Genomic DNA, 14,552 nt, shown 5'->3' with positions numbered 1-14,552 from the left:
GATTAGGAGGCAGGTAAACATCATTTTCCTGACAACGCCGTTTTCAATTCATACCGATCTGACAGGAGCCTGTCCAGTCTTTCTTCCTGGGAAGGCCACAGATTCCTGGGTGATTCTTTAGGAACCATCTGCCAATGGAAACATGGAGTTTCAAAACATTAGAACCAGTGGGCAGAACAGCCCCACAGAAAAATGATGATGGTGGTATTCTTGCTATCGTCACGCATCCTATTTTAATGACAGTCAACCGAGAACTTACCTTACACCGTGAAAAATGAACGCTCAGCAGAACGGGGTGTTTCCTAGCTCTGCAATTATTCTGCCAGCTAAAATAATTTACGTGCAACCCTTAGTGTTCTCACTGTCGATTCTGCTAGGACCAAGCAGAATTTACAAAACATGAGATAATGTCTCCTCTCCCTAGTTTACAGTATCCTCCAACAGAAATCTCAAACTTTAGTGTGAAGAACATGCCTGGGGAGATATTTTAAAGTGGGGGTTCCTGGGCCCAGCACCAAGAGAGTCAGAAGAAGGCTGTATCCATAGTAACACCCTCAGGCGTTACACAAGAGGCCCCAGACCATGAACTGCAAAGCACTACAAAGAGGTCATATATTTCTTACTATATACTATGTCCATCTGAAATTTAGAAGTTTTCCCACTTCCATCAAATAATAAAAATTTTGGTTTTAAAAGGGGGGGATAAAAAGCCACCCCAATTTTGTCAGCTCTTCCAAACACTAGGAATACCATGTCTCCATGGGCATCTAATCTATTCTGCACAGACTTTAGTCTACTCTGGGACCCTCCCCACAAGGAGCAGGCAGATACTCACTGGTGGAAAGAGACAGGCAGGGGTTCCAGGGCTGACACCGGCACCAGGCCCCTCTGGCCCGTCACTAAGGACATGCCTTCCCAGTCGGATTCGCCCCCAGAGAGTACGGAGATCAGCTCGTTCTTACACAATGTCAAATATTCTCCTTCCTTGTCAGCTGGCTGAGTCACAGAGCACATGGCTCTGCAGAAGAAGTGACCTGCAGAGAAAGAGAAAAACCTTTCCAAGAAGTGACCTGCAGAGAAAGAGAAAAACCCTTCCAAGGAGGACCCGGAATTGAAAGAGGATCTCCTATAAGGTAACACTTAGAGGCAAAGACCAATTTTCTTCCTCTGAGGAAAGTCCACTGTCCAGGAGGAGGCACTGTGATCCCTCGGAGGAGAGAAGTCACTGGCAGGGAGTTCACGTAAAATGGATATTCACCATTCTGAATAATTAACGAGAATAGGGCTTAATTGAACTCTGCCTCAAAACAGAGATGAAACAAAGACCCAGAGACATGCATGTGCACTCACTAAATTCCGGCTGGCCTCGTAGCCCTGCACTTCGTTCAGAGCCACAGAGAGAAAAGGAAGTTGGTCTAGATCAGGGCAGTGGCTCTGAATGAGCTTTGTTAAAGGTGCGACGTGAGTTGTGTCCTTTCTAAGAGCTGTGCAATGAAATCAGAAAGAGAAATCACTTGTGTAAAACTACCCCGGGCCCATCTGACTTTCAATATGTATCAAGCGACCGGATTTGACCACCTCCCAGTCTGACGGAATCCGCCCCTGTGGAAAGATCGACCGAGGGCTTCGGCTGGCTCCTCAACATTCTGCTATTGAATTTCGTGATGTGGTTCAGGTTTTCCAAGATTTAAAGATATATTTTACAATCAAACTGCATCATGTGTTTGGAGAGCTGTTTCTCAATCCTGGAGAGCATTAGAATCGCATGGGATACTTTATTTTTAAAATGCCAGTGCCAGGTTCCCGATCTCTGGGAACTCTAACTTCCTAAATAGAGCCTGGCAGGGCCCCACTTAAACCCCCAAACAGCCTGAACGTGAATCCCCTGGACCAACTGGTGCAGCTGCTTGTATGACGTTGAGACTGAGCTGAGAAGGATGTTTGAAGTTTTGTTATAACAGATACAGATAGGTTTACTCCTGTATGTCTTCACCTTTCGGATGCCTCTTTTGGTATCTTAATTATCTGAGGGACTCTGGTAATAAATATCTAGACAAGGGGTTGGGGATTTAGCTCAGTGGTAGAGCGCTTGCCTAGGAAGCGCAAGGCCCTGGTTCGGTCCCCAGCTCCGAAAAAAAAAGAAAAAGAAAAAGAAAAAGAAAATAAATATCTAGACAAGGCTCCCATCCCAAACCCCATGCCTGACTCACCTTCCTGCAGCAGGAGGCCCAGGTATATGTTTTCCAAGTGAGTGTCGTCCACAGACACTTGGATCTCTGTGTCGTCCACCAGTCTGCTGTTGAGCCAGTACGTGTGGTCAAAGAAGAGGTGTTCCAGACATGTAGACACATAGCCTAGAGGTCAACCCAGCAGAGATGAGCCGGATGAGTTCCACCCTTAGCCACCACCAAAGAGAAAGCAGGCTCCATGACACCTTCATGCCCAGACCTGCCATTTAGAAGGAGCGGAATGCTAACTAGATACTTTCTAGAATGATCGGACTCTTCTCAACGTCTGTTAGGAAATACAAGTTGAGTGTTAAGTTATGTTTACTATTCTAAGCACTCTGAGGTCTTCATAAATGCCTACTTATCTTTTAAATTTTTTTTTACATTTAGTCATTCTCTCTCTCTCTCTCTCTCTCTCTCTCTCTCTCTCTCTCTGTGTGTGTGTGTGTGTGTGTGTGTGTGTGTGTGTGGTGTTGTATACGTGTGGGCACACACATACTTGTATATCACAGTGCGTGAGTGGAAGCCATAGGACACCTTGCAGGAGTCAGTTCTCTCCTCCCACCCTGTGGGCTTCTGGGTGGAACTCAGGCCATCAGCCTTGACAGGAAGTGCCTTCATCGCTCAGCCATCTCATTGGCCCTCTGCCATTTCTTTTCTAATACAACAATGGTGGCCTTCCAGTTTACTGTGCTGACTCTGAGGGTTCCTGGTCTTCCCTTTAAGTTGTAACCAGAAGTTCATACTTCTGGACCCTGACGTTGTGGGGGCTGAGGAGGCGTCCCCGGCCCCTGGAGTTAGAAATCCCCTTCCCCCATCTGCTCTGACTAGGACCTCTCCCACAGCCTAGGAAGAAGCTCTACCTCCTGATGAGCAAAAATGGCTGGAGAGTTAGCGCAGCGGTTAGACTGCTTGAGCAAAGCTCTAGGTTTGACTCTCAGAATTGAAAACAAGAGAGAGAGAGAAAGAAGGCAGGGAGAGAAAACTTAAAACTATGCAAATTGTAAAAAAAAAATCACTATTCTATGTCAATATCCTTCTAAACATTAGCTACTCGTGTTGGAATTCTGCTTCTTCTTTGGGTCTTTTTCACTCTGCCCATACTGCAATAGGCTGCCGCTTTCCACCCTCACTCTCCACTACAAAGACCCTTCCTCAATTTGAAAGTTCACCCCTGGGAGTCTTATAAAAACACAGAGGCTAATTAAGCCTGGAGTTAGAGCCTGGGTTTCTGAGTCTCTAACACCAGGTACACACCATGGAAGCTACTCCATGTAAGTTTCCTCCTCCAGCCAAGGGTCACATTGACCCTCAGCCCAGCTCAGCAGTGTTCTCTAGGAAAAACTGCAGGGAACCCAGTGTTTTCTGTAAATTAGGTGTCTTGGCTTTGAAGCCATCAGTTCCTGCCAGGAGATGGGTATTTTTTTCCCTTGGGACAGAGGATGTAACAGTGGCCACTACAGTGGCAGCGTCGCTGAGTCCTGACATCTGTGACCTTCTAGAAACCCCTGAAGTCTGGGGCTACCAGCTAAGTCTTTCATCTCTTTTCTGGACTCTTTTACAAATGTGTGTGACAGAGCATCCCTGAACTTCAGCATTCTGAGCAGCTTCTCAATCTTCCTCAGAATAGTCTCTCTCCCTAAGGAACTCAACATCTACCTTGCTGCTCAGTAGCTCACCAAGACAATTAGACAGGAAGACGATAGAAAAGGTCTCCCTGCACAGCCAGAATACAGCAAATACAGAGGCGAATGCCAGCAGCAAACCACTGAACTGAGAACAGGACCCCCGTTGAAGGAGTCAGAGAAAGGACAGGAAGAGCTTGAAGGGGCTCGAGACCCCATACGAAAAACAATGCCAACCAACCAGAGCTTCCAAGACTAAGCCACTACCCAAAGACTATACATGGACTGACCCTGGACTCTGACCTCATAGGTAGCAATGAACAGCCTAGTAAGAGCACCAGTGGAAGGGGAAGCCCTTGGTCCTGCTAAGACTGAACCCCCAGTGAACGTGATTGTTGGGGGGAGGGCAGTAATGGGGGGAGGATGGGGAGAGGAACAGCCATACAGAAGGGGAGGGGGAGGGGCTAGGGGGATGTTGGCCCAGAAACTGGGAAAGGGAATAACATTCGAAATGTAAATAAGAAATACTCAAGTTAATAAAAAACATGAAAAAAAAAAGATAAGAAAAAAAAGGTCTCCCTGGACATAGGAAATGACGTTCTGTTTCCTTATGGGAAAAGACACATCCATTCATAAAAAGTCTTCAGATGACATCTTAAGCGTAATAGTTAATATTTATTTTAATATGAGCTTTAGAGCGTTTATGATATTTCCAAAAGCCAGCCATCCGTTTCAGGGTTTCATCTATTTTAATTATCAGAGACAAGCCAGCCCCCCAAGATCAGGCTCAAGGGGCCAGCTAGATTGAGACAGCTGTTCTCCTCTACCTACCCAAGGCATACCTAAGTTCAGGTACGTGGAAAACTTCCAGATTTCCTCCAGGGTCTTGAAGGTGATGAGGAACTGGTCCTTCTGGGACTGGACACTCACCAACCTTGCAGAGAGATCCTGTACAAGAGCAAGTCAGCCTGAGGTAACAGAGTCTTCTGTGAGGGGCTCCCATAAGTATATAGCATTACTCGACAGCAGACAGGCCGTTGCTAAGCAGCATGCCGTGATGGAAACCATCTCTTGCGTCGGTGATCAGCCTACATTACAGCTAATGCTTACAGATGCCATTGTTCACATTTGGATTATTTTACAATGTTAATACCCTACTCGGCTCTGGGATAACTACCGCAATAGATAAATCTCTATGCACATTCTGGCTTGACTCTAAGAAGCACAGTTTCAGTGGAGAGAATGCTTGCATTTTCTATTCTAAAACGCAGCCACTCAACAGCCTCTAAGGAAGTTCACCAATTTAGGTTCCTAAGTAGAAGGAGAAGAGGCCTGTGAACCTCTTGCTCTCTAATACGGGAGCAAAGGCTTGAATCCAGCGGCACTCGCATCCCCTCAGTCTTTCTCTGTTGGTCGTTCGGAGTGATGGTCTAAACATCCTGCCCCAGGACCTGCCATTGAGAGCAACTGCTAGATCCCTGTCCTTAGGGAGTCCAAAGGGAAGAAGATCCGAAGAAGAGCCCCAAGTTCAGCAAAGCTGGAAATCTATATCCCCTTAACACCAGAGATTCACAGACACCAGATCCTGAATCTGTATAGAGCCTGTGAGCAAGGAGAGCTACTTGGGGGAACAAAATCGTTTACTGAGAATTTATCAGATATCAGGCCATTGCAAGGCAAACCTTTGTAAGCAACCCCTCATTCAGCTCCTGCAATAACCCCCTGAAAAGGGTTCAATCATGGTGTCTAATCCACTCTAACAGCTAACCACTTCTGATATAAAAGACGAAGTTTGGCACCCTGCCTAACAGACATGGTGTGCCTTCTCTAGTGCATACACTAAATAAGGATAGACGTTATGATTAATACTACCTTGGAGCGAATAGCATTGCCCTGGTTTGGTAAACAAAGAGCTGAGGACACAGAGAGGTGGGGTAAGTTGTAGAGTCCTGACTGGATACAACCAACTCCAGGCCTCAGCCTCCACCCTACACATAGTTGGCTCAAGATAGGACCTGACAGACAGCTCTCCCTATCAAATCCTGCTCCTGCCCACAGAAAAGGTGACTTTAATTAAAGGGAAATTTAGCGAAGTCAACAGCAACTGTTGACTTTAATTCCTGAATTCCAGGTATTAGAATAAGATCAAATTTAGGAGCCCAGGGCTGGAGAAATGGCTCAATAGGGTAAAACCACTTGTTGCTTAAGTATGAAGATGTGAGTTTAGATCCCCAGTACTCACATTTAAAAAAAAAAGCCAGGTGCACCTCCTATACCTGGAACCCCAGAACTGAGGGGTGGGGCAGAGACTGGAGGGTGGCTGGGGCTTGCTGGCCATCAGCCTAGCTCCAGAGTGAGTAAGTAAAAGCTGTCTCAAAGGAGTAAGATCAAAGAACAGGCACCTAGTGTCCCCCCTCCAGCCTCCTTGCATGCGAGAGCCCAGTAGCCTACTCAGGGGCATGTGCTCGAACATACAGGTGCACACATGCACAGACACATGCACATATGCCACATGCACACACAGGAACACACGGGCACACACATGCACACACGCGCATGCATACCCACACACACACATGCACGTATGCCACATGCACACACAGGAACACACAGGCACACACATGCACACACGTGCATGCATACCCACACACACACATGCACATATGCCACATGCACACACAGGAACACACGGGCACACACATGCACACACACGCATGCATACCCACACACACACATGCACATATGCCACATGCACACACTAGAACACATATACACACACATTGAACATACACACATGCACACAAAGAAACACACATTTTTTTAAATCTTTAGCTGTTAATTATGGAGCAGATGCCACTACCCACATACAAAGCCAAGCTCCCTACACCTGTAGCCTTGCTTTCTCCTAAAAACAGCCAGTCACTCTGCTACATGACAGCCACAGCACCTTTTCTCCTTTCAGCTTGTACCAGATTAAGAAGACTATGAAAATAATAAGACATAGTATGTAAAGCAGTGCTCTCAATCCCCACCACCAACAGCAACAAATTCTCTCCATGTCTGACTGTCATTCTTTGATAATATGAAATATAGTTTGACTTTTAAACATATCATCTATGTACTATGAAAATGTTTAATTTATTGCATTGTTCCCCTCACCCCAATATTTATGGTTATGGTTTTCCATTGGCAATATTGTTATTTTAAAAGCACGTTCTCAGAACTGGAGACAAGGCTCGGAGGTTAAAAGGGACCGAGTGCTCTTTCAGAAGACCTGGGTTCAATTCCCAACACCCACATGGCAGTTCACACCTTCTGAAACTCCAAGATTGGCACCCTCTCACACAGATATACATGCAGGCAAAACACCAATGCACATAAAATAAAAATATTCTTTAAAAACATGTGCTCGATGTTTACCAAGATCCGAGGAAAAGGGGAAAATGGAGAGTTTATTCATGGGTAAGGTGATTGAATTTGGAGTAATAGTGGATAGAATGTTCTGGAGACAAACATTGTAAATGAACCCACGTACAAAGATTTTGAAATCACAGTGGGAAATATATGAATGCGGTATCCAAGCAACAAAATAGAATTCAAATTGGGCACATTAAGCGGGGAAGAGGATACTTCTGAGGCCATTGCTGTAAACATCCCATTCTACATAGTTCAAGTAACTTGCCCAAAATCAGTGGCATGAGGGAGGAGGACCAGGGGTGAGGGGGACGTTCAGAGGGAGGGGAGACTGGATAGGGTGGACGCAGAGAGGTGGGGGGAGAGGGGAGGAGCACGGGGAAAGGGAAGGGGATGGGGCAACAGGACACAAGTTTTCTCTGGCTTAGTTCACTCAACTCCTGTTAAGCGAAGAATATGAGCATAATCTCTCCCACCCTCTGCCAACTGGATGTTTTCTTGGGGACTAACTTTGTTCCTTGCTATTAGGGACCTGATATCCAAGAGCCAGCCATCCCAGCTCACCTTAAACAGTGCATGGACTTCGTGGGCTTCATTCTCCAGGGCCCAGAGCCTCCTCCGTGCAGCTTCCTGTAAGGCTGCGTTGACACACCTCCTGGAACGACTCCTCACCCAGAATGAGAGCACCAGGTCTGAAAGAGAACAGAGACACAAGGCTGGATGCACAGTAACGAGAAGCAAGCACTCGAGGCCAGGATTGGTGAATGATTCCCCCACAAGCCCTGAATTGGTGTCCTCCACTGGCGATAGATCTTAGTAGACTAAAGGAGCCTCCAAGCTCCCTTTCCAGGGGTCAGGGAAAAACACTGAAAGCCATCCGGGTTCAGGAAAGGTACATAGTGGTTATTTCTGTGTGGGTGCTAACATAGAACCAGCCAGGGCAGGCACTGATTCCAGTGGAAAATGTACAAATATTCAGAATGAAAAACACTTTATCAAAACTGAAGGGAATGTGTTTACACAACAAATTTAAAATAGATAGTAAACATTATTTTATGAGTTGTGTGGTGGTTTGAATAGGAATGATCCCCATAGACTCATGTGTTGGAATGCTTGACCCACAGGGAGTGGCACTATTAGGAGATGTGGTCTTGTTAAAGGAAATATGTCACTGTGGAGGCAGGCTGTGTGGTCTCATATGCTCAAGCATATGGGGTACTGGAAGGGGGAGGGGAAGGGGAAACTGCGGTCAGGATGCACTCCTATGAGAGAGGAATTTTTTTTAAAGGAAATAAAAATGGTATTGGTAAAACCTGTTACACAGCTTGAAAGAGTCCTTTTAAATGAGCTATGTATATATCTCTTAGTTTCTGGCCCATATTAAATGTTCAATGTATGTGAAGCTTCCCACCCCTACCCTCCCAGTACCCCTGAAATAATGGCTTATCAATGTCTTTATCTAATAATACTATTAACCTTGGCAGCAGTTGATACTTTGACTTCTGTTCTGCCGAATTCTCTTTCTACTGCCTTCCAAAACCTGATGCAAACTCCCTCTTAGGGTCTCTTACAAAATCGCTGCTGCCAACTGGTGGTACCCTCAGTGTGACTTTCCCTATGGTATATGATCCCGTGTATACAAAATGGAGAAAACCTGGATCTGAATAAGCAGTCTTTGAGATCTTAATTGAGAGCAGAACCTCTATGCAGGCGGGACCCTGTAGTACCGCAAATCACCACACGGGGCAGTAAGTCCAGTTCACTCCAGTGCAGACAGAAGCACGTTAGTGTCCTATTTTAATCTTTCTGGAAGCCAGCCAGTAGTCAGAATCATGTACTGATTCTGAGTGAGGTCGTCCGGCATAGAGCAAGGTTGGCAGTTAGCACCAAGTCTCCCACTTCCACACCATGACCTTCCTGCAAGCTCAGCCCACAGATTGGGTTTCACTTGTGATACACCGTGTATATCTCCTTTCATTCACTAATAAGGCAAAAGGCTGACTTTGCCGCCATTCTAGAACAGCAGACGGCAATTCAAGGGGTTTTCTAGGATGGCCCACGCTTACAGATGTCAAGCAGGTGACCCAAGAGCGAGATTTTTCTCATCATGGCTAAGACGGTTTGTTAGGCCTTGATGACCTGAGTTCGATCCCTGAGAGACACATAGCAGAAGAGAACCAATTCCCACATCCTGGTGTGCATGTCCACACACATACAAAAATACACAGACACACAAGTAAATGTAATACATTTTAAGATAATATATATACATACATAAATATATATCATTTTGATACAATTTTCAATAAGGATTAGAGAGAACCTGGTTTGATAATTATACAATATCTATTAACATTGTTTGTAACCTTAAAAATACCCCAAATGTGGGCTGGAGAGATGGCCCAACGGTTAAGAGCACTGACTGGTCTTCCAAAGGTCCTGAGTTCAAATCCCAGCAACCACATGGTGGCTCACAACCATCTGTAATGAGATCTGATGCCCCCTTCTGGTGTGTCTGAAGATGGCTACAGTGTACTTATATATAATAAATAAATAAATCTTGAAAAAAATAAAAAGTGAGAAAACTGTATCCTAGCCACTAAAAAAAATACCCCAAATGAAATTCTTTCACAAACCTTGTGTCACAAGGAAAGGTACACTTATGGAAGAGTCTGGATCATGATGGTTACAAACAGGACAATCTTGATGGCTATTCCTGGTTGTCAACTTGACTGTATCTGTAATGAACTAAAACCCAAGCGGCCAGATACACCCGTGAGGAAGTTTTCTTAATTAAAGCATCTGAAGTGGGAAGACCCACCTTGAATCTGGATCCTTTGAGGTAAGGAAATCCCACCTTCAATCTAGACCACACCGTCTGGTGGCAGCCTAGACGAAGGACATGGGAGAAGGAATCTTTGGCTGTCTGCCTGCTTGCTCATTCTCACTAGCAAGCCCATTCCTTCACTGGCATCAGAGTCTACTTCTTCAGGATCCCAGCATACACTGAAGATCAGCTGAGACATCCAGCCTCACGGACTGAACAACCACTGGATCGTTGGACTTTATGGCGGTAGACAGCCATTGTGGACTAGCTGGATCACAGCCCTTTTATATATAGACCCCCTTTATATAGTCTATCAGTTCTGTTCTTCTAAAGAACCCTGACATACAAAAAGAGTTCAAGAGTCTTCCTCATTACACATTAAGTATATGACAGTCAAATCACCTTCCCTTCTGACCCTCTGATTCCCATCTGATAGGTAGTGATTTGGGTGCCGTCACACAGAGGTGACTGTGTAAGAAGAGGATCACATCAGGCCTCCTGACACAGGAGCTGCTCCCACAATGGGCTCACTAAGCCCAGTGTGGCGCTGCATACCTTCAATCCCAGCACTAGGAAGGCAGAGGCAGACGGATCTCTGTGAGTTCAAGGCTAATCTATGTGCCAAGTTCCAGAACAATTGGAGTTAAAAAGAAAAAGAAACGTGGTAGTTTGAATAGGTTTGTCCCCTGTGGACTCAAGTGTTTGAATGCTTGGCTCGTGGGGAGTGACACTATGAGGATGTGTGGCCTTTTTGGATGAAGTGTGTCACTATGGGGGTGGACTTTGAGGTCCTATGCTCAAGTTCTGCCCAGTGTGGAAGAGACCCTTCTGTCAGTTGCCTATGGAAGCCAGTTTCCTGCTGCTGCCTTTGGATCAAGATTTAGACGTCTTGGCTCTTCCGGCACCATGCCTGCCTGCATGCTGCCATGCTTCCTGCCATGATGACAATGAACCGAACCTCTGAACCTATAGGCCAGCCCCAATTAAGTATTGTCCTTTATAAAAGTTGCCTTGGTCATAGTGTCCCTCCACAGAATGGAAACCCTAACTAAGACAGGTCCCTACTACCGTATTACAGAAGCTACACTTCTGCCTGTCCTCTGGTTCCTGCTGTAAGGTTCGTCTCAGTTACAGCATTTCCTAGTGAGAATTCTCTCTTTGCAAATTTCCCTGAAGTCTCAGGAAAGAGGACCTTATGAGATATTCATTATGTGGATATTTCCATAATATTTATTTCCAAATCTTTTCTGAAATATTTTGTTTCTAAAATATTCACTCAGATGCCTTCTACCCAGCCAATCTCACTGTATATACTCCGGTCTCAATCTCATTCTCTATGTTCAAGTCTTCAAGTCTTCATTTTGTTATTCATTTATTTAAGAAATATCTACTCAGAACCTAGAATATGTAAGAGACTGTGATGAGCATTATATAGAATATAAACAGGTCCTCTGTACATTCCTGCCTCAATCTGTGTCTTTGTCATTCATTTTCTGGACACCAACTACATACAAACAACTCTTTAAGGTACCATATTAAATGCACATTTTATTTTAAATCTAACCCTTCCCCCTATCTGCAATCTAATCAGTAATATGTTTCTCTAATCCAGAAATTATATATAGAGTTCCTGACCTGGTGCCAGAGCTTTAAGTAAGAGACTGGAAAGTTTGTGAGTGTGCTAATATAATAAAGACACACACACACACATACACACACACACACACAAACTCACACACACACATACACACACACATACACACACACACACACAAACTCACACACACACAAATGCACTTGGAGGTGGCAAGAGGACAGATGACGGATGAGGAAGCTCTTGAACTACTCTGCATAGATGGTGTTTTTTTTTAATTTCATTTATCTTTGAGACTTAGATACCTTGAGTCATATTCTGTGGCAGGAAACATTTTCTCTTGTTTTCAAGTGAGGATATGTCCTCAGTCAATCCAGGCGGATCCTTGGAAGAACCTTCTTTACCTGAAGAAAATAAACCAAAAGACCATTCGTAAGAGTAAGCGCAAGTCGGAAGTACAGATTGCAACTTCTTACCAAGCCTCAGTGGTTTTCCCAGGACTAAGGGCCTGAAAGAATTACTGTAGCCACCGCCGTTACTGTAGCTACTCTGTAGCTGGTCATTATCAAAGGACTGTCATGTATGCTATCTCAATCCTGCAGCAGCCAGGGAGTGCCCACTTCATTAACTATTTCCACCCGTAGGTCGTACTAAGTTCCAGGGCTTAGTGCACTGAAGATGCTCTGGGTAGGTGGGGTCTACACGGGTCATGGGGGCTCTGACTGCAGCAAGGTATGAGAGGAGGACTGGAATGGAGTAAGCAAGAATGACATCGTTAGAGAGATGGCTGAGGAACAGTTGTAATGTCCGTCCCATGCTGTCCTTCTCTCTGCCCACAAAATAGGGTCCTGTCTAAGAGTCTCTATCTCCCCAGTTCTTGAAACAGTTACTTGTTTTGTAGCTACAGAGACAGAGTAAAGGGCATGGACTGCAGCCATTAAAGAGTGTTTGCCTAACACGAACAGGCTCTGGGCTCCATCACAAGCGTTACAGAAGACTGTGGGCTGATGGGATAGCTCGGCAGGTAAAGGTCGTCAAGCCTGACTCCATCAAACCTCCTGATTTCAATCCCTAGGACAGATTTTGACACCTCTAAACTGTCCTCTTACCTCTATACACACACACACATACACACACACACACACACACACACACTCACACTCACACATGTGCATACATATAAACACCTACACACACTAAGTATAAATAACTATTAAAAGGGAGCTGCAGACTGAGACACAGGATGGGGACTGAGGTGAGGTTAGAGAAGTGGTATTTTGATTGCTTAAGGTAGGAAAGAGAGCAGAGAGTCCATTTCAGGACAAAGTTTCTCAAGACCTGAACCACTGGACCAGAACTGTTAAGGATAACCCATTCCTAGGGGGAAAGGTTAGCGTTCTTGTTTCTACCAGTATTTCAGAGTCATTTATTTACTCCCCACAACCGGCTATAAAATTTAGGTCAGAGGTGTGCAGGCCCATCGAGTCTTGCCATCTGGACCTGTGGTTTAATGGCGCAACCCAAGCAACTCGACAGGACGCAGGCAGTCACAGTCACCCTAGCTAGCGCCAAAGTGCAGTCCTCATACTGCTCCCGAAAGGCCGGGTTTCTCTCCACTGTTAGCTGCTCAGTGCTGAAAGCTAAGCAGTGTAGTTGGAAACCTGGCAGCGATGACGTAGAGTCAAGCAAGAAGCAGAAGTAACTGAGGCTTCTCAACCTTGCCTTAAACTGATATTATCATATAGGAATTAAAAACTCACTGGAAATCATAAGACTCGAGAGAGCACAAATCAGACCTCTCCATGGGCTGATTAAAGGACACTGGACAGGGCCTTTGCCTCATCCAGGTCCTGCATGGCTGCAGTTATAAAAGAAGTGGGTTGTCCAAATCAGAGCTTCTGAGCCCTGGTTGCTTATTTGAGTCATACATATATACATATATGTATGTATGCACATACATGTGTGCTTGTAACTCCTGTTCCAGATGATCCTACAGTGTTCTCTTTGCTCTGAGAGCTCATGACACACACATACACACACACACACACACACACACACACACACACACTACAAAAACAATAAATCTTTTTTAAAACTTTGAATAAGACCTGTTATTAAAATTAGTAGACACGTGAGCAGATTGGGGCCACTCAGTGTCCACTGAGGCTCCATGTTTCTGGCATTTCCAAACGATGTCTCCGTCGCTAACCAGAGGAGCCCATTTGGAGTGGGAGTCTCTTACCCTGTCATCAAGTTTAACCATCTAGTAAACCCCCCAAAACATCTTCTTCCTCTCCTACAGAGAAAAGTTTTAATTTTAATTGCTTAATACCATTTAGAAATCAGAATGTTTTCTCCACCTCCAAATGCTAGTGTTGCTTTGAAAGCTGGATGGTGTATAGCTCAGGGCTTTCATCCTCGCACAAAAGTGTGTGGCCGCTGTCCCACTGCAAAGCACTTACCATCCAGCCACCACAGCCTGGCCCCTCATTGTACCCTTGCCCAGAAAATGATCTGACAGTAGCAGCCTGGGAAGCGAGCCGACTTTCAAGGAAGAAAGTCCACGGTAGTGACTCTGATGTGGGGTCACAGATCACATGGCCCGTACGAAGATGTGAGGTTTGGGAGCAGATAACCACAGCTTTTCAAACTGTGATTCATTCGAGGCCATATGCTGTTTTCCTGTATAGGTGTTTTGCCTACATGCATGTCTTTGCACCGCTTACATGCCTGCTGCCTGCAAAAGCCAGAAGATCCTCTACAAAAGACCCAGAGCATTAGATATAGACGTTGTGAGGCAACTAATGGAGGGTACCCAGGTCCTCTAGAAGAAGAGCCAGTGCTCTATACCACAAAGCCAGCTT

General features: G+C 45.2%; 1 protein-coding gene across 7 annotated transcripts in view; it reads right to left on the bottom strand.

The window, feature by feature from the left end:
* Positions 1–14,552, bottom strand: part of Sh3tc2 (SH3 domain and tetratricopeptide repeats 2) — a 61,035-nt gene that overhangs the window by 41,415 nt on the left and 5,068 nt on the right. For 4 of the 7 annotated variants that reach the window (XM_039097415.2, XM_063277342.1, XM_006254817.5 and 1 more), the window contains exons 2-7: positions 11,994–12,092; positions 7,832–7,959; positions 4,696–4,801; positions 2,211–2,354; positions 836–1,034; positions 55–128 (exon numbers count right to left, since the gene is read on the bottom strand). In XM_039097415.2, the coding sequence (XP_038953343.1) occupies positions 55–128; positions 836–1,034; positions 2,211–2,354; positions 4,696–4,801; positions 7,832–7,959; positions 11,994–12,092 (750 nt within the window). Of the gene's footprint in view, positions 1–54; positions 129–835; positions 1,055–1,350; positions 1,465–2,210; positions 2,449–4,684; positions 4,802–7,831; positions 7,960–11,993; positions 12,093–14,552 lie in introns of those variants that run through there. The other 3 variants (XM_039097416.2, XM_063277343.1, XM_063277345.1) reach the window with 3 other exon arrangements.

Source organism: Rattus norvegicus, chromosome 18 (assembly GCF_036323735.1).
Source record: "Rattus norvegicus strain BN/NHsdMcwi chromosome 18, GRCr8, whole genome shotgun sequence".
Classification (NCBI taxonomy): domain Eukaryota; kingdom Metazoa; phylum Chordata; class Mammalia; order Rodentia; family Muridae; genus Rattus; species Rattus norvegicus.
Note: the sequence above shows the minus strand (reverse complement) of the source record. Positions and strands in the feature narration are given on the sequence as shown.